The following is a 20,040-nucleotide window of genomic DNA, read 5'->3' as shown; positions in this document are numbered from 1 at the left end:
AATAGCAATAGTTTACCTATAGACTCTTCTAAAAGTAATGTTTGTCATGAAGATCATCTGTGAATACTTTTTCATTAACCTGGTGTCCAAATTCTCATTGTTAGAAACTGAAAATGAGTGGAGCTTCTTATGTCACATTTACCCTAATTTTCAAACCAGTATTTCAGTTCTCATGCAAACAGTGCCTGTCACAGAGAGCAAATTACTAAGGGAACTTGCAGATGCTACTGAATTACATATCCCAGCAATTCCAGTCAGCATTTAATTCAACACCAGTTCAAATAGTACATGGGATTGCCTCCCATACGCTAGTTGAACTATTGGTAATACTTTAAAAGTTCAATATTGTTGGAGCTTATTGGATAAGTTACTTACTTTTTGTCAGTAGTTTGCTTGAGTGCTCCACCTCTCAAATTACAGAGGCAACATTCCTATGGGAGAGGAGAGGAGAGGAAGAATGAATCTTAAACTGCAATAAACTTTATATAATTGATTGTAAGATATAAATAACAATCAATCTCAATCTAATCTTTACCGTCATAAAACAGCATAATATACAGTAAATAACAGTGTTTTAATGGCTTTCAGTGCTTTTTTGAGATATTAAAATATTTTATTAAATATTAAATATTTTAATCCCTCTAAAAAGTTAATGGAAGTAGAGAAATCACATGACATTCTGGAAATAGAATTTGTACAAATTTTTGTTAAATGTTATAACATATGAAAATTACACTTAAATCTGCTGAATTATTTTGGACAGATTACTATGCAGCCTCTGCTTGAAAATCTCCAGAGATAATAGCCCATTCCTCTGGCTGCCAGCTCTTACCATCAGAAAATTCTTTCTAACATTTCCCTGTAGTTTCATCTGACGTCCACTTTCTCCTCTTTATGACCATCCTTCAGATGTCTTAAGATAGCCATTATATCACCCTTAGTCTTCTCTGTTACAGGTTAAACATTTGCCATTCCTTTACTACTTATAGGATTAGATTTCTTCTGGCTCTTTGTCTCCCTATCTGTGTGTTTGTGTGTTTGTGTGTGTGTGTGTGTGTGTGTGTGTCTGCTAGAACTTCATTCCCCAAAAAAGACATGATCAGGATATATTTTTTTAAAAAAATGTTAACTACAGTAAAATTAAGTTTATGTAAAATAAGCTATATCATTTATAAATTTAATTGATGACACAAATACAAACCATTTTCTCTCACATACATAAACCTTTCTTACATATAGAAATACAAAATAGAAACATGTGCATCCTTCCAGTAGAAACTGCAAAAAAGGAGGAAAAACAGGATGTGTTTACAGTGAGGAGGAAGAAAGAGTGTATTAGAAGGAAAGGGATGAGAAGAGAGGAGATGACAGAGATAACTGGATTGTTTAAACATCACAAAAGCATTAAATTCAAGAGGCAAGCTGATTCTTTAAAAAAAATTGAAGGCATTTGGTAATAGCAAAGCATGATGATTGTAACCTCCTTCCTTTCTGTTTCATTCACATAGCATCACTGATTCCTCTCAGCTAATGTAAAAGCTCCCACCTACTCACTGGTGATTATTGAGTGGGTGGAACATCATCTTCCTATCAGATGAATAAGATTTTGGTAGGACTTTCTCCAAAGAAAACATGCTCATTCATAGTCTTCAAGTCATCTGACTGAAAGAATGGTCACTAAAATCTGAAAAATCTTTATAGCCTCAGGAGCAGGATGGGGGGAAATTATGTGGATTCACAGATGACTTTTCAACGAATCATGATTACTTATTTTTATATTACCGGTAAATAATAAGCTTCCCAAGAGGGGCAGATTCTGAGATATGACAAATAAAGAAAGCAGGAAGCAACATCAACTTGAGTTGAAGGTTCCGTCCAATTATGTCAAAAGTACAGAGATCACTATCACCAAGTAGGTACCCTTCATAAATTTAGATGAGCAACTACCTGAAGGAAGGCTGCTCATTAAGATAGTTTGCTAGTGGAATGGTCCCACAGCTGTACAAGAAACAACTGATACTTCATAACAAAATCAAACCTTGCAGATTACACTGTGCATTTCTCAAGAGCGAATGACAGAGCAGGGATGAGCAGTAATCCACTGAAAATAAAAGGATAATGTCTGATGAATGCTGGAGAAATAAAGGAAGTCTCTAAGGAAGTCAAAAACATATAACCAGGAAAATCAAGTACCATCTCAAATGTACTCTGGATACCACCTTTGGCATGAACAAAATGTATTGAGATTAAACAATGCCTTCTCCTTATGAAAAAATCTGGACATAAATCAGCCTGGATAGGATCAAACTCATAGATCTTGCAGAAATGACTATAACTACTAAAAATGCTAGGTTTTTTTGAAATACAAGATGTAACCATCAAATAGACATGGATTCAAAGGACTTACTTAATGAGTGACTAAGAGAAAAAGGATTTCCCCGTAGACACAAGGCTACAAAAAGTTTCAATGTAATAAAAGATATAAATCTCTAGTCCATACCATAATCAGAATAGGGATAAAGGAATAAACTGAATTTCCTTCATCGCAAAAGAAACAAGCATTTTGAAAAATGTCTTTGTTGAAGGTTTGTGAGAGATCTCAATTAGTTATTACATTAAGCATAAATGTATCACTGATGTGATTCTTCACTTCGTTAGCTGTCTTGATAGTAAATATCACAAAAATATAGCAGTTCCATTATTAATGGAAACTGACAATACTTTCACTTCTACATAAAGAACACTAGAGTAAACCCATATTTAGTGCTCCACTTGACCTTGGAGTTCACTTGGATTTAAAGGAATTGGGGAATGGAAGCAGGATAAGCACTAATGTTCAGATATAACAAAGAAAATAAATGCAACATCTTCTCTCTTGGGCAGAAAGGCAAGATATTAATTGAAAATAATAATAATAATCATCATCATCTCATCTTAACCTATATTGAGTGGTTACAAATCATTCCATACATGGATAGATCTAAAGCCAAAATAGACTGTCAACCATCTCCATATCCATTCCTTAATGTGTACAGAACCATTAAATTGGTTTACAGGTGGTCCTTGACTTACAACCACAATTGAGCTCAAAAGTTATGTTGCTAAGTAAGACATTTATTAAGTGAGTTTTGCCCCATTTTACAACCTTTTTGTCACAGTTATTAAGTAAATCATTGCACTTGTTAAGTTAGTAACATGACTATTAAGTGAATCTGGCTTCCCATTGACTTTGCTTGTCAGAAGGTTGCAAAAGATGATCTTGGGACACTGCAACTGTCATAAATATGAGTCAGTTGTTGCCAAGCATCTGAATTTTCATCACATGACTACGGGGATGCTGTAATGGGCGTAAGTGTGAAAAATGGTCATAAGTCATTTTTTTCAGTACCATTGTAACTTCAAATGGTCACTAAACGAACTGTTGTAAGTTAAGGACAACCTGTATTAGTAAATTCTCTAGCCTGCCAAATAAGTCAAGACTGTATAAAATTAATGAGAAATATACCACCCAAAAGTGCCAAGATAAATGAAAGAAGCTTCATACTTTGTCACTTGCTGTTCATAAAATACCTGATGTCTTAAAGAGTTAGTATTTGTAAAAAAATCTCCCATCCCATTTTACTATCTTAATATTTATAAATCAAATATAAAGTACTTTATACTCATATACTCATACATATATACTTTATACTTTCCCATGTATTTATGGAAAAACTGTTCTTTGTCTTTTAAATTAATAAGATCTACAGAAAGCATTTCTGTGGTAATGCTCAGTGATGTACTTCATTCTAAGCATAAAGATGGCTTGGAGGATCTTGCCACCTACCCAGGGGTTGGGGATCCTGGCTTTATAATATCGTGCTCAGTATTACATGCTGCTTTATCACTTAAAGAAATGACTTGATTGCACATAATCAATCAATCAACATGTGATTAGCAAGCTGCGTTAGGGAAATAGGCAAAGAAAGATGGCATTTTCACATGAAACAGTGATATCAAACTGCACAAGCTTGGTAATAATTCCCAATCAGAGAACAATATAATAAGATTCTCTCTCCCCTTTTTTAACAATTAAATTTATTTCCCTCACTATTCTTTTATGTAGTATGTGAATGCTGGACTGGTAAAACTTAATAATAAACACACATATATAACATAGGTTTTCAATGATATAAATCAACGGTTTCCAACCTTTTCTATACCCCACGCCCCTAGAACGCTTCTGATATATTCTCGCACCCCTTACAAAAGTTTGAAATAAAGGCAATGAATTATGCATATACACTATAATTTTGAAACTTCTAAGCCCAAGTTTTTGCACCCCATAGAATATTGTCTCGTACTCCCAGGGGGTGCAAGCACCCCCAGTTGGGAACCCCTGATATAAATGAAAGATGGTCTGGGAAACACAGATGCATATAAAGAGAACTGTAATGGGGAGGGATCAAAAGACAATCAAATAGTGACTAATGAGTCTGCTGTCATGATCCAAGCAGTAAGTGAATAATAATATACAGTAAAATTAAAAATATTCACGAACAACAAAGGTATATTGTTATTGGCTAGGGTTTTCCCAGTTGTAACATGACTGTGAAAGGAGGACCATCAGAAAGGTTAAATGAAAAAGAAAAGTTTTTAATTGCTGAAGAATACCATAGATCAGAGGTCCCCAACCTTTTGGGCAACAGGGATCGATTCTATGGAGAAAGATTTTTCCATGAACCGGAGTGTGCATGGTTTTGTGTGCTGCCTGCATCCCACGGATGGGGCTTTGCTTGTTTGTGCGGACCGTTGCTGGCATGCTGTGGCCCAGTACCGGTCTATGGACCGGGGGTTGGGGACCCCTGCCATAGATTGCAAGAACTAATCATTCAGCCACAAGAGTGAGTATACCAATAAGCACAATGATTTACAAGTTGGCCTCTTCCTAACAAAGACAGACAAAGAGAGGGACATTTAATAGTAAAATTTAATCTTGCCCTTAGTATAATTATTGGGAGGAGATCTGAGAAAAACGAATAGATGTGGCTGTTTCTGAATACTTGAGAGAAGATTTCTACAACAAGGCTTTGCCTTAGAACAGGGGTGTCAAACTCGCAACGTCACAGAACGTGTCACGACGTATCGTGACTTTTTTTCCATTGCCGGCAATGGGGTGGGCGCGGTTTCAGCATGACGCATCCAGCCTGCGGGCCAGCAGTTTGACACCCCTACCTTAGAAGGTTCAAAATGAAATTTGATAATACTACGAAAATATATATTAATAACATAAAATGCAAAAGTAGCATATTACTAATCTCATCGGGAATGTACAACTGCGATCAGCTAGGCAAATGCTATCAACTTAGATCATACTGGGCTACAATCTATATTTTGGGAACCTGGGAACTGTTTTCAGGAAAGCAGAATCAATGGGTCAGTACCAGCCAAGGCAGGTTAAAGGTGGATTGAGTGAGTATGATTCTGGTTGACTGGTATAATAACGGAAGTCATTTAGTACACATGCAAGGCAAACTGTCAGATTATGTGTCTGGATAATGGTGTATAAGGTAACCTACCTCTGCTGCTCCTGACAAAAAGCTGTGACCTTAGTAATTGCTATCACTGTTAGATAAGTGTTCTTAAAAGATGTGCCCCCAGACAAGTGCTGCAGACTAGATTTCATTTTCTTTACAAGCACATCTTATCTGATCAGGTCAGAAGGTTATTTCCTCATCAAGCACATGCTATAGTGATTACATCTGAACACAATCTTCAATTTAAATAGTCTCATTAAAAGCTATGAATCTTATGGAGTGTAAATGTGGAGAGAGTCTATTAAAATGAACAAAAAAGAGGCAAGTATAATTCTCACAGTAAATTGATTTATCTTTTTTTGTCAATTATTCTTCGGGTGACTGAATGAGGGGAAAAAATCAGAAATCATTGTCAAGACAAATCATTCCTATATGAGCAGTACTCTGTGCTTTTTGGGGGCGGGGAAAGGAATGGAGTGTCCTTCCTTCTAAGCGCTTTGTATCTGTGGCTACAATATGGCAAAAATTACATGTTCCTATTTTTACTTAAATAGAGTTGAAATAATTCTTAGAAAAGATAAGAGCGCCAGCCTCATTTTTTCCCTGTTGATTTCATTCTACTAAAAGTATGTTAAGACACTAAGGCAAGGGTCCCCAACCTTGGTCCGTGGACCGTCACCAGTCTGTGGCATGCCAGAAACCAGTCCGTGCAAACAAGCGAAGCCCCATCTGCAGGATGCAGGCAGCACGCAAAACCACACCCCCTCCGGTCCGCAAAAAACTATCTTCACCTATCTTTAACCATCTTTAATAGCAAACTGCAGAGATTAAACACAATAGGCTATGAGAGGGACTCACAAAAATTAAAATAATGAACACATTTAGATTGAAGATTAAAACATTGACATGGGTTCTACAAAAAACTGTTAACCATTTCAGTAAGGTCAGGATTTTAGTGTTTGTGTTTTCTTGATAAGGGTGCTGAACGTTCCATTTTATAATCTACATTTAGCAGGGAAACATTAAAAGCAAAACTCACTTAAAAGTTGTATTTAAATTTGTTTTTCTACTAACAATTGGCACTTAAAGCAATTATACAAGGTGTCTACAGAATGGCTGGGGAGGAATATGATTAAATATGTATTCAAATTTTTCCCCTATATTGTTAATCCTCAAATCCTTTTAGGTTAATTTTATTGTTTTATCTATTTTTTTTATATCTGTATCCATTTTACTTTGCTAATTCAAAGTTTATGCTACACATATTGCTAACTTTAATCTCTTTTCTCATACATATATAGCTTAAGCAAGCAACAATGTTTCTTTAATTTAATATTGTTTTTAGCCAAAATTCTTTATTTGCATTTACCTTTCTTAAAATTACCCTGATATTGTCAATTTAATTTTGAATACTCAAATGCCAATTCCCTTATGCAGGTTAATGACCATAATAAAGTTATTTCAGTTTCTACTTACATATTTAAGCGCAAACAAAGCAAAACCAAAAAAGTAAAACTTCCAAACTCAACAGCCAAAATCCATTTATGTGCGACATCCAGGGCTTTTTTTCTCATAGAACGCCCAGAACGGAGTTCCGGCACCTTTTTTGGATGGAACCTTGTAGGGTAGGCAAGGTGGGTTGTATGGCGTGTGTGAGTTCCGGCACCTTTTTTTTTTTTTTTTTTTTTTTAGAAAAAAAGCACTGGCGACATCTGATGAAATAAAAATGCTTTTGACTCATATTCTGACCTTTTTTGCAAAAGAATTCCCAGGCCTGGGAGGGACTCTTTTTATTTTTACTAGACTTTGTCATATAGTACCAATTTGGGTCTTTATACATGAAAGCCAACACTCCAACACTCTGAATCATGTCTGAAAATAGACGGTAGTTAGTTATGCATGGCATGAAGTGGACACAGGTAGGAGCAGTTTTCAAAGCAACTGCTTCAGCTTTGCAAACAATGCAGCTGTTTTATGATCCAGATATGGTTCCTATGCATTTCCATGTATTTCAAAGCACTTCTTTCAAGTAGCTTTTTTAAAAGAATAGAGTCATATGCATGACTGGCTATAGTCAATTGTTTCTATACACCATTCTGGAATTTCTGAACTTTTCAAATCGCAGTAGACAGGATTCCAAAACTTAATTCAATTGATAAATTTAAATTTAAATTAAATTAAACATAATTACATAATTGATCGATCTGCAAGATCTGACACTCTCAGGTATACATTATGGTTAAGCATAACAATGCAATCTAAGCCTCAGTCAAAACATGAGTATTCAAGTTCAGAAATGAATCCAGGAGTACCCTGAAACAATATTTTCAAGAAAAGGGGTTTGTTTAGTGCAGCCTGAATTCCAATTCCTTGGTGTCCCTATCAACAGTAATTCTGTCTCATCTGCCGTAAATGGCATTATTCATGCCATTACCAATGGACACTCGTTTACAATTTTAAAAACATCCTTGGATTTTGATACCAAGAAAAGGAGCTATGTCATCACTAGCACTTAGTGCCAGTAAAAATTAAATCCATTTTATTATCTATGTTTAGAGGGCATGTTCTATCCAGGTTTCTAAACAGATTTTTAAAAAATCCGTGGGCATACTTGAAATTTTGTTTCTAGCATCCCGAACAGAGGAAGATTTTATACGAATCTTCTCCTAATTTGCATGGACATTAACATAAATTGCAGACCAGCTTTTTAAAAGTGCAAATTTCTTTAATGTCCTTGTTAGTTACACTAATTTCTCCAGTGCAGGCTTTTAAAATGTCAGTTTCACAAATATGCAATCATTTTTCCCCACCGCTTATTTGGAACATGTACCATCCAACTCAATCAGTGTGACTCTGGGCAGTGTACAAAATAATCAAGCAACAAATGCAAAAGAAAACAACACATACAATTAAAAATCAAATAAAACAATACATGGTACCCAGAAGCAGCTCTGCTCATTTTGACCCAAAGGCCTGAGGAAACAATCAGGTTTTGATTGCCTTTCCGAAAGCCTGCAAGCTCAAGGTTAATGACACAGGTTGTCCTCACCACAATTGAGCCTGGAATTTCTGTTGTAGGTCATTGCAGTCACTAAGCATGTTACCACATGACCTGACTTGATTTCAGAACCACTTTTGCAATGGTCATAAAGTGAATCACTGTGGTCATTATAGTTGTTAAACTGTTAAAAAAAATGTTACAAACTGCAGTCACGTGACTGCAGGATGCTGCACCAATATATAGCAGATAATATACATTTATTCAGAAGCATGCGTAGCAGTTAAATGGAACCCACTTTAGGTAAGGTCAATATGGAATTACAGCGTATCCTGAATATGTTATGAGCTATAGACTTCCAGTTTATATTCTCCATTATACATTTGCTGCTCAGAATTATGAAGAAAATAAATATTTTAGTATGAATGAGAAAACCATAGAAAACTGTTATTTAATTTATACACATTTACTGATTTTCAATCTTTTAACATAAATTGTTAGAATTCTTATTTTCCCATTTAGCCTTATAAATAAAATGAAGGCATTCATGTTTGAACGGACTGCCAGAAGAATAAATTCAAGACTACATACTGTAGAGGATGTCTTGTTCCCTGAATTATTAGTCATTATTCTTCCTGGCTTTATTAGTGGTTTCTGCTCAAAACGTTTAAGATTAATGAGGCATTCCTCTCAATCAAGAAGCTATGGGTGAATATAGTTTCACTTTCAAGAACAGGGCAGATGAATTATTAAACTTCTTGGTTCTTTTATTCTCCAGATGAAGCAGGGCCATCCTTTTTACTCCTTGATTTTCTTTAAAGTAGCCCCCACACCAAAGGTGGATAATATAGAACTCTTTGTCTTCTTCAGTAACTATTAGCAGACACATAGTAAACAGTGCAAAAATAAATAATTTAAAATGCGCATAATCTTTTGAAGGGGTGTGAAACATCTTGAATGATGCAAGAATTGAGTCATTGTGAGAACTGCCAAAAGGAAAGGCTGTAGGGATGACTATAGGTAGTAAAGGGATTTATTCATAAGTATCTTTTTAGGGGTCTTCTAAAAAGAACTAAAAAAAAGAGGTGAAAGGTGGTATGGACTAGGAACTGTTCTATAACTGCATTTCATTCTACATATCACATATACTGTAATATAATGTACATATCTAGGGAGCATTAACATTGTTTTAAATTATTTCTCTTCAAAATACAACAGCAAATACAAATTGAAGAATTTTATGGCAGATTAGAACCTGTGCTAAATACCATTTAGAAAGAGCATAGTACTTTGTACAACTAAGATACGAAAGCTAGAGAAACTGAAGAACTAGACATTGTCAATTGAGTGGTGCAAAGAGAATGCTTATGTTCACTGCTAATACCTGCTTCAAGCAACATAAAAGCAAGCTCTACACTGGACATTACCATATGGGTAACAGTGGAATCAGATCAATGAATAATTCAAAATAGAAGACAGAAAAATACAATAGGCTAATGGCAGCACTTAGTTAGATGAAAGTAACCATTGCTTGCTTGACATGATCAGCAAGCAGAAATTCATACATTTTGGACAGGTGATTCAATTGGATGACTGACTACAAAATTATAATATTTAGCAAGATTAATGAAAACAGAATGGATAAAGTAGACAGACTGATAAATTATCAGAACTAATGATTGGGTGAGATGGTGGGCAGCTGCTCTTCCTTGAAAAAATATAACTCAGGGGGGGAAAATAATCTCAGCTCCAATGTCAACCAAAGAAGAACCAATACAGATGCTGCCTTCCCCTCTCTCTGATATAGAGGATCCTGACCTGGAGTTGGAAGAAGGCCTCCCAAGTTTTGAGAATGCCAGTAGCATGTATAGACGTTAAGATGATAGAAAAGCAAAGGAAACCACCTGACATTTTTCCTTGTCTGACTCCAGTAGTAAAGAATTCTTGAATATTAAGGGCCCTACTGAGGTGAGATACTTTGGAGGAACATTTGCAACATCAGAAGATGTTGGACGTTATATGAATTATGCATGTTGCATGAATTCTTGACTATTGGACTGGATCCAACAACTGCACCTACATCTGCACTGAAGCTTGACTTCTGTAATTGGACTTTTACTTCAGTGTTACTGCCTGATCCCCTGCAACCCAGATGAAAGCCCGATGCCTGATTTATGGCTCTAACAAGCAAATACAATGATGTATTTTCTGATTTATGACTGGCTTGTTTCACTTTCTGCTGGAACATAGGTTGTGAAACAGTTGTTCATAGAGTTGCTCAAGGCTTATACTTAGACTTCACTTTTGGGTTCCAGCACTAAAACCTACTCTTACATTTATCCATTCACAGGACTGTATCATTATGTGTAGGCAGTGCTTTTTTTGTGTAAAAAAAAAAAAAGGTGCCGGAACTCACACGTCATACAACCCGTCTTGCCTACCCTACAAGGTTTACCTTTGTAGTTGAAAAAAAAAACCCTTCAATTTTTAGTGTATCTGAAAGACTAGGATTTTGTTCAAGGCAACTCTGGAAAATCTGTCAAAAAAGGTGCCGGAACTCCGTTCCAGTGCCTTCTATGACAAAAAAAGCCCTGTGTGTAGGTATTATTAGATGAGAAGGCCTCATCATTCTAAACATTACTGAGCTACCTACTCAATAAAACTCATGATAATTCTTCTTACTAATGCTAAAAGGTGCCAGGTCAGTTCCTTGGTTGAAATAAAACTGACAAACTCTGGTTAGAGCAGCAGGGCTGTTTCTCTCCATTTACTGAACTAAACTGATAATTACATTCTGACTTAAAAGACACACTGTCAGTTCTTGGGATTGACTTCTGCCATTCCCCCTCCTTTCTAAACCCACCCACAACTCTTACAGAAGGTGTAACAAAAGCAGTTTCATAAGTCCCAGAACTTCTGATTGTCTGATAAGGAACCTTTCACAATTTTCTCGGATAACCAACAAGGGAAGAAAAATTCAATTTTGCCTGGAAAGAATGCCTACCCTGCTAAAACGAAAACATATTACAGATTCAGAAATGGACTCTAGGAACATTTTAATAGCAGTTCACCAAGCAAACACTGAATTAGCTCTATGTGTGAATCACTGTTTTTGTATTAATCTGTTCTAAATTGGCATTTGCCATTTTATTTGCTTGCCTTGGTTAATATGCACATCATATTTGCTACCTTCTGTTTGTTCTTTACCAACGGCTGGAAGGAATTATTGTCCCTTCCAACCTGTTCAGTCTGCTTCTTTTCATAAAAAAATAAAATAAAATAAATTGCTGTGAAAAATACTAATATATTCCATAGTAGGATTGAGGCAAAGTCACTATTTATTGCAAAGTTCATTTGCTAATGTTTCTCTTCCTAATTTGTGTAGGACAAAGGATAGTTCTTCAGATACATTAGAGGTAGCATACAAATATGTTATGAAAAATTATAGATACCAAAAGTTAATTAGCAAAATAAATTAGTTTTTAAAAGTATAAAGTAGCCCCAGTGTGGTTTTAGTTATTCAGTTTTTACAAGGAACAACTTAGCCCAGGATCTGGGCATCTTGAGGCTGCCTTCTGCCATCTTTAACTGAGCACCCAGATCTGAGAGACCTCAGGAACAGCCTTTCTTGTCATTGCCCCCTTCCCTTGGGGCATTTTCTTATAGATCAGATTGTATCCAAAACTGTTACGGTTTCAATAGGCCATTAAGGCTTTTCAAAAGGCTTTTTTAGAGGGCCTTGGGGATCTGTTGCAATGTTTTCTCTCCTGCACTAAGAATAGTACTGCTTGTTGTTTCCTGTTACTTTTAGGCAATGCTGTTTTTAAAATGTTAGTGGTTTAATCTCATTACTGGATGGGGGAATGTTTATCTACTAACAGTCACACATGAGTGGAGCAGGGGATAAACCCAAATAAGCAAGTAGGTAAATATAATTTCATGCGTAATTTCATAGCTGTAATGTAATGTATGGATGACCTTGCAGAATGAGGGGAAAATACAGTGTGCTGTCTAGGAAACAGAGAGATGGAAGCCCTCAATGGCTTAATGGTCAGAGAAAGAAACTTAGAAAGGATCTGCCCTAATAGATCAAGCAGTTAAAAAAGTGAAATGGGAAGTTTGTACCATCAGACTTGCAAAATTGTATTAATGTAGCCTTGTAATAAAGTAGAGGTACTTCATCTAGTCCTGTTTATTGTCTGGTTTACCTGGGAGGGCTACAATAGCTTTAGATGGAAAGAAATGCCAATTTTTACAAACTGAATGGTAAATTCTGGACTACTGTACTACATGTTGAATTTATCAGCACTTATAAAATAAAAATAATACAGTAGCACACATATATTTTTGAATCATTGATATCCCTTTATACCCACCATCATGTTTATAAAATGTTCCCTCAGCACATTGTGGGTTTAGGATTTTTCCCCCTTTAATCACCTTTAGCTTCATGAAATGTCTCAACTAACTTGAGATAAATGAAAGTGCTATGTCTTATTATTGTCCCTAAATGTGAAAGATGGCTCAAATTTCACTAGTTTTATCTTCTACAATCTTACAACTTAATTATTCTGAAGATTTTAGTTATTGGTTTCATTCAGTTGAATTTACCATAAAAATAAACTTAATTTTTAGAGGAAATCAGTAAACTATAAAAGGATTCAGCATATCTTGCAGGAAAAGAAACTTATACTGGAACAACATAGGAAAGGTATTCAAGGAGTAAGAGGTACGCATCTTGAAACCATTCAACTCCAGCCATGAGAAAGCATAAACATAGCATAAGATATAAATATTTTCGTTAAAAGTACATTACCACCCCCTCAAATCCCAGATAAAATACATTTGTAAAATAGAAGAACATGGGAAACATGTCTTTCTTTAATGTCATAAAACTGAAATCTCAATAGAAAAGAAAGATTTCAAATTATTGCTATTTTGAGGCATACATTATATTCTATATGATTCTTTTATATACCAATTACCTGTATAATATGTATTCAACAAAGGATTTCAGTCTACTGCTTTACACCTTTGAACTTAGTATTTACCCTTCATTGTTATCAATTTTAAATTTCAGTTTGTTCATCCAGCTACAAAGGGAGGTAATAAATTATTGGCAGTCCATTAATCTTTCTAGATGGAATATTGTGCAAACTTGGAATAACTTGTGCAGTACTCAGCAATTTAAAAGAATGGTATCAAAAAGCCTCAGTTGATTAGCTACAGTCTGGAACTAGCTGACTATCAGCCGCATTGCAACAACAAATAATGAGAGCAATTTCTGATTATTATTAGTATCAAGATATTCAGTATTTGGATTTTTTTTCAATTGTTCTTAATTTGTACATATACCACAAAACATTCATTCCAAACAATAATCAAAAATTCATTCCAAACAATAATAATTAAAACAATATGTTAAATTCATAAAATAAATATTTGTTGATTCTGAGATACATACATCTATAGGTTTTATTGTCACATATAATCTGGAGATTAGATGGTTGGGATTATGAACAATTAAATGAAGTTCATAACTTACAGCTGTCCAGGCTCCTCTTTTGCATCGACAACAAAGCCATCCATCGTGGATTTCATGGGAAGGAATACCATAACAACCTATAATGAAAGAGTAAAAATGATACAACAGAATTTGCACTTTGTTATTTATCTAGCTAAAGCGGTAACATGTAACTGAACAATTAAAAAAAAAGACAGATTTGTATGCTGTGAATAAAGAAAGTGAAGAACAAGCATTTTCTCAAAAATATGCAGCTAAAATAAAAGCAACAGTTCTCTTTCCTCAAAACAGCTTTCTTCAAAAATTCTTTGACTATGATAGCCTGCTTATTAATCCAATACCCTTGCCATGAGATAAAATTACTATTTGATCACAATAGTAATAACATTCTATAATAAAGGGCCAGTACTGGGTAATGATCAATGCTGTGATTCAATCAAGTCACTTAAGTGTTCTAAGCTTTTAGGTCATGGTGTAAAACATGGTTGTAGAACTATAGACTCCTGCAAACACAACAGTTCAGTTATTCAAATCATGCTCTATTTCTGCTGTATAGAATATTTAAACCCATTTTCTGATTTCACCAGTATTAGGCTCTTTCATTTTTTGATACAAATGATTTCTGTATCATCATACATCTCCCCTGGGAATAATTATAGATTAATTATTGTAGTTACTCAAAGATTAGCTGAACAATGCAAACGAAATGAAAATGGAATGTAAAGCTATGATACATACTTGCATGGACCTGTACACAACATTTTGCACAGGATATTAGCATACTAGTCCCATCTTCTTCAATAAAGCCATTGGATGGATAGTTTTCAGTATTTTCCTCGCTATAAATAAAACATATCTCTGGAATAAGTGGTTTTGTCTTTTCATTGGACACACGTATTTCTTTTTGTTTTGTTTCGGACCAAGCGTATATTTCTTCATTAGGTTTATCAGCCTGAAAAATAAATTATAAATAGAAAGCGTTTACTCAATTTTCTTGTATTTTTTTTGTAAATTTCCCATAATTTATAATAATATTACATTCAATGCAATTTCTTTTTGAAGTTTTTATTTTTGTAAAATTAGAAGTTGAAGCAGACTTTGGCACTTATTTTAAATCTTTCTTCTTTCTGTCACTGCATTTAGTTCTTACTATTAATTTTTAGAATTGGTAAAATAAGAAAAGAGCAGAAAGCAGTATATTGACAATGAGGGAAGCATCAAGAGTTGTTCTATGAAGTAAAACTGCATCTGCTATAGCCAAGTAGCATTTGATTAAGACCTGGAAATTTTGTCTCATGAGGTATACAACCAAGAATATCATTCTTCTATAGTTGCTGAGCTAGATTGGATTCAGATTCAAAAGAAAGATCTGAGTTCTGGTCAAAAATGGAGGCTAAACTAATTAACTACCACTGTGATGTTCACCCTTTCATAAATTCAATGGTGGGATTCAGCCAGTTCACACCAGTTCAGCAGAACCGGTAGCTAATTTTTTGTTGCCTAGGCCCAGAATGGACTTCCAGAAGCAGCATCCACACAGAGAACCGGTTGTTCACATACTTGAATTCCACCACTGCATAAATTGGTAAACTTTAGGGATGATTAGTACAATATACAGAGTACAATATATACAAGACAGAGAGAAGATGAGTCTTCTTAGAAGTTGCCAAATAGAATGAAAATGACAAATGTTTTTGTAAGAACAAAAAAGAGAAAAAATATCACAGCTATCAGTGTATCCAAATGCATATTTATTTTATTTAGCTATATGTAAAATAGATTATTATCCACGATTACATATCATTAATATCTGAACAGCAAAAGCTACAGTAAATGCACTGAAGAAAATACTCTCATATTCAGAGTGAGTCAAAATAATTGCAGTGTAAACATTAGAAGATGAGAAAATATTTATTTCAGTCTGAAATGGAAAAGGCAGCTTATGTGAAACAGGATTTTTGCAGTAGCTGCCCAATTGTGGAATGCTGTTAAAAAATTCAGTATCTTCATTATCAGGCTCAAATGTCTCACTTAACAACAGAAATTTTGGGCTCAATTGTAGTCATAAGTCGAGGACTACCTATACTTAAAGTATCTATTTTGTAAGGTTATGTAATAAATCAAAATAAATACATAAATAATACAAGACTTTTGGCTTTCCACAGCAAGCAGGAAAGTACCAAATCTGTATGTAAAATGGTAATTGAAAAAATTAAATATAATTGTTTACATTTAAGCAATGATGTTAACATAATTTTTTTAAAGGAAGTTTAAATATAGTTTATTAAAAAAATACAAAATGATCTAATCTTTCCCCTTCATGCACATGGGAAGGATCTTGATATGAAAATCAGCTTTGCATAAAGTGAAAGAGGAGATCCGGGATAGGAGGAATATGCATTCATTATTTAATAATAATAATAATAATGATAAAGTTGGAAGTGACCTTGGAGGTCATCTAGTCCAACCCCCTGCTCAGACAGGAAACCCTATACCATTTCGGACAAATGGCTGTCCAGTTTCTTCTTAAAAACTTCCAGTGTTGGAGCATTCACCACTTCTGGAGGCAGGTTGTTCCATTGGTTAATTGTTCTAACTGTCAGGAAGTTTCTCCTTAGTTCTAGGTCAGTGATGGCGAACCTTTTAGAGACCGAGTGCCCAAACTGCAACCCAAAACCCACTTATGCATCGTCGGGTGCCGGGTGGGTGTGGCCCATTGGCTGGGTGTGGCCAACTGGGGGTGTGGCCCACTGGGTGGGCGTGACTGCGGTGGTAATGGCAGACTGGGTGGGACTAAAAAGTTCAATCAATCAATTCCAACTTTGCAAGATCTTTTTTTTTCCCACGAGAAATTGAAATTGACTGATTAATTGAACCTTTTTTTTTTTCACATGGCAGCGGAGGCCTAAAGCAAAAAGGTTTTATAAAACCCAGCTGAAGGCCTAGGACTGGGGCGATGGCGCGCGTGCCCACAGAGAGGGCTCTGAGTGCCGCCTCTGGCACCCGTGCCATAGGTTCGCCACCACTGTTCTAGGTTGCTTCTCTCTTTGGTTAGTTTCCACCCGTTGCTTCTTGTCCTGCCTTCAGGCGCTTTGGAAAATAGCTTGATTCCCTCTTCTTTGTGGCAGCCCCTGAGATATTGGAATACTGCTATCATGTCCCTCCTCGTCCTTCTCTTCATTAAACTAGACATACCCAATTCCAGCAACCCAATTCCAGCACACCCAATTCCAGCAAATTTGATTGTATGTGCCTATCTACACTGAGGTAACTCCTTAGAGTGAAATTATACTCTTAGTTTAGATACACACACACACACACAAATTCCTTCTATTTCTTTTGTCACATCATGCAACTAAACAACAAAGACGATTGCTACAAACAAGAAGCATAGTCCTTCCTTCCTTCCTTTTTTAATGGTAAGAATTACAATTCCACATACCTCCCTGCAATTAGAGTACTTATTTTGATGTGCTGGATGGAGGTGTATTTACCTTTCAAACCTTTACATGTTAAGAATAAAGAGACATTTTGTAATTTCACAATAAAATAGTTTTGTAAGTACTAGAATTTTTGTGTACAGTAGCTGTACTTTTATTTTTCAAATAAAAACCTTCTTACCTTATAGTAAGGTTTGAGTAGTGTGCAAATGGCACAATAGGGTTCCAAGTTGGCAACAGCTGCATTGTACTCCTTTTCAGCGGTAAAATTTGGTATTCTGTTCTGCCAAAGATAGACTAGAGGCTTGGCCCAGGATTCTGTTTCTTGTATTTCCTCTTCAATTAAGAGAGCCTCAGGCAGTTCTTAAAAGAAATTGACATATGAAATAACTATATTCGGAAGCTAAAAGCAAACAATTATTTAACTGGAAGTTAAAAAGAATGAATAGCAACTTCATGAAAATGCATAAGAATAAATGAATTCAGGTTGAAGAGGTAGCTTGTATTTCAAAGATACAGAGAATTCCAAACAGTCAACCAGTTCTCTTAACTCCCTATTTATGACAGCTACTCATTCCTGCCAAAATCTATACCAAGTGATAGTCAAACATGCCTATCACTGACACACAGAACAATATGCTATTTTGAAAATAACTCCTTAAAGTTATTAAAATCTTTTATACTTTAAAGAAAATTATGTATCATAATGTGATCTTGGGATATTATTAACTAATTTATGATTATCAAATCCTCTGCACAGAAGAAATTTAATGGTACCCTATATGGTGAAAGAACAAGATGCTTACTTGTAACATTCCTTCTTTGAATGAATAGGTTCTACACCTGCTCAAATCTTTGCCAGGAACTATCTACAGCTAATGTGTTTTTTGATGGAAAACACAACCAAAACCTGGGGTTACAACTTCCCCTGCTCACAAACAGAGACAATGAGTACACGCCCTAGGAAAACACATCAATTTCAGATGCAGATTATCCAATGCCTATTGACAATTAGATGGTTGAAATATGATCTTCAACTGCCTGCAAACTACTAGTAACCTTTGACATCAAAAGAGGTCGTAAGTGGACAGGCTCAGAAGAGCTGTCTACCACCAACATGCAGTATTAGCAATTCAGCTGCTAAGCCTGGAAATATATTTCATTAAGAAAACCCTTGGAAACCAATTCTGTTGTGTTCTATGTAAGCAGACAAATGGCACTGTAGAAGTGTAGGTACCAAAGCCTCTGTGCCAACTATCATACCATTGCTATTAAACTGATTGCCTTTTGATATGAAGGGAACAACCTTGTGAGAACTGCATCTACTTAACCACCAATAAAACAGTGAGAATGCAAGAGTAAAAGTAATTAGTTTTTCTAGCTACTGTAACACACTACTTCAGATGTTGTAACCCAGGGGTCTTCAAACTTGGCCCTTTTATGACTTGTGGACTTCAACTCCCAGAATTCCTCAGCCAGCGTGCCTGGCTGAGGAATTCTGGGAGTTGAAGTCCACAAGTCATAAAAAGGCCAAGTTTGAAGATCCCTGTTGTAACCGGTTGAAAGAATGCACCAAATATGACTCTCAAATGTATTTGTTTGAGACAACCAAGAACCTATTGTCAATGCATGGATATGGATTGTTGAGAAACAAGAGGTAGACAGCTATACATTTGCCTACATTATTTAATGCTATAGAGAGATCAGACAGGGGAACTGAGACTGGAGTGTTGTATTTAATTACAAATTTTGGATACTTTTGAAATGTAGTAGTCTGATCTTAATTTAGAAATGCATACCTCAGTATAATTAATTTTCTGACATATCTAAAAACAACAATAATTATAAGACATTTTAATAGTGCTTTTAGTGTGAAACTATATCATGTTTATTCTTCAAGCGTGCAATTGTTGGGAAAATTCAAACAAATTTTGACTCCTGTTGTCACTCTTCTTTATTGTGTTCTTCACATAATGCAAAATAAGCAAATCTAAATATAATATGCCACTTTTATCTTTGAGCTCTGCATGGGGTTTAATTAATTTTTTCTCACAAGTATACATTATTTTATATTGAAAATGAACTTTAGCTTTTTTACTGAAAGTGAACTTCAGCTATTCATCCAATATTTTATTTTAAAATACAAATCAACAAAGGTCTAAAAGGCTAAAATAAACACATTTCATGGAGTCGGTGTTGACACCATATTGTAGATAATTACAATGTCGTGGTAATGAAAATCTTAATGTAAGCCAATGTGTGCTTCTCAATGCAAAAAAGTTATTCTCACATGAGGAATCACTCTGTTATCTTTCTCTTTCTTTAGATTTCAGTATTATTTTTTCCCAATCATAATTATCAGTTGACTATAGGGGGCGAGACTCTGGCCCCCTCAGAGAGGGCACGCAACTTGGGTGTCCTCCTGGATCCACGGCTGACACTGGAAGACCATTTGTCGGCCGTGACCAGGGGGGCATTTTATCAGGTTCGCCTGATCTACCAGTTGCGCCCTTTTCTGGACCGGGATGCTTTGCGCACAGTCACTCAGGCTCTCGTCACCTC

General features: G+C 35.4%; 1 protein-coding gene across 1 annotated transcript in view; it reads right to left on the bottom strand.

Moving 5' to 3' along the window:
• KDM4C (lysine demethylase 4C) overlaps window positions 1-20,040 on the bottom strand; it is a 165,925-nt gene that overhangs the window by 39,424 nt on the left and 106,461 nt on the right. Inside the window, exons 13-16 of the mRNA XM_015828501.1 lie at window positions 17,660-17,841; window positions 14,777-14,990; window positions 14,060-14,136; window positions 376-431 (exon numbers count right to left, since the gene is read on the bottom strand). Of these exons, the coding sequence (XP_015683987.1) occupies window positions 376-431; window positions 14,060-14,136; window positions 14,777-14,990; window positions 17,660-17,841 (529 nt within the window). The remainder of the gene's footprint in view (window positions 1-375; window positions 432-14,059; window positions 14,137-14,776; window positions 14,991-17,659; window positions 17,842-20,040) is intronic.

This window comes from Protobothrops mucrosquamatus, unplaced genomic scaffold (assembly GCF_001527695.2).
Source record: "Protobothrops mucrosquamatus isolate PMUCROS unplaced genomic scaffold, P.Mucros_1.0 scaffold_225, whole genome shotgun sequence".
Lineage (NCBI taxonomy): Eukaryota > Metazoa > Chordata > Lepidosauria > Squamata > Viperidae > Protobothrops > Protobothrops mucrosquamatus.
This window is presented reverse-complemented; position numbering and strand designations above follow the sequence as displayed.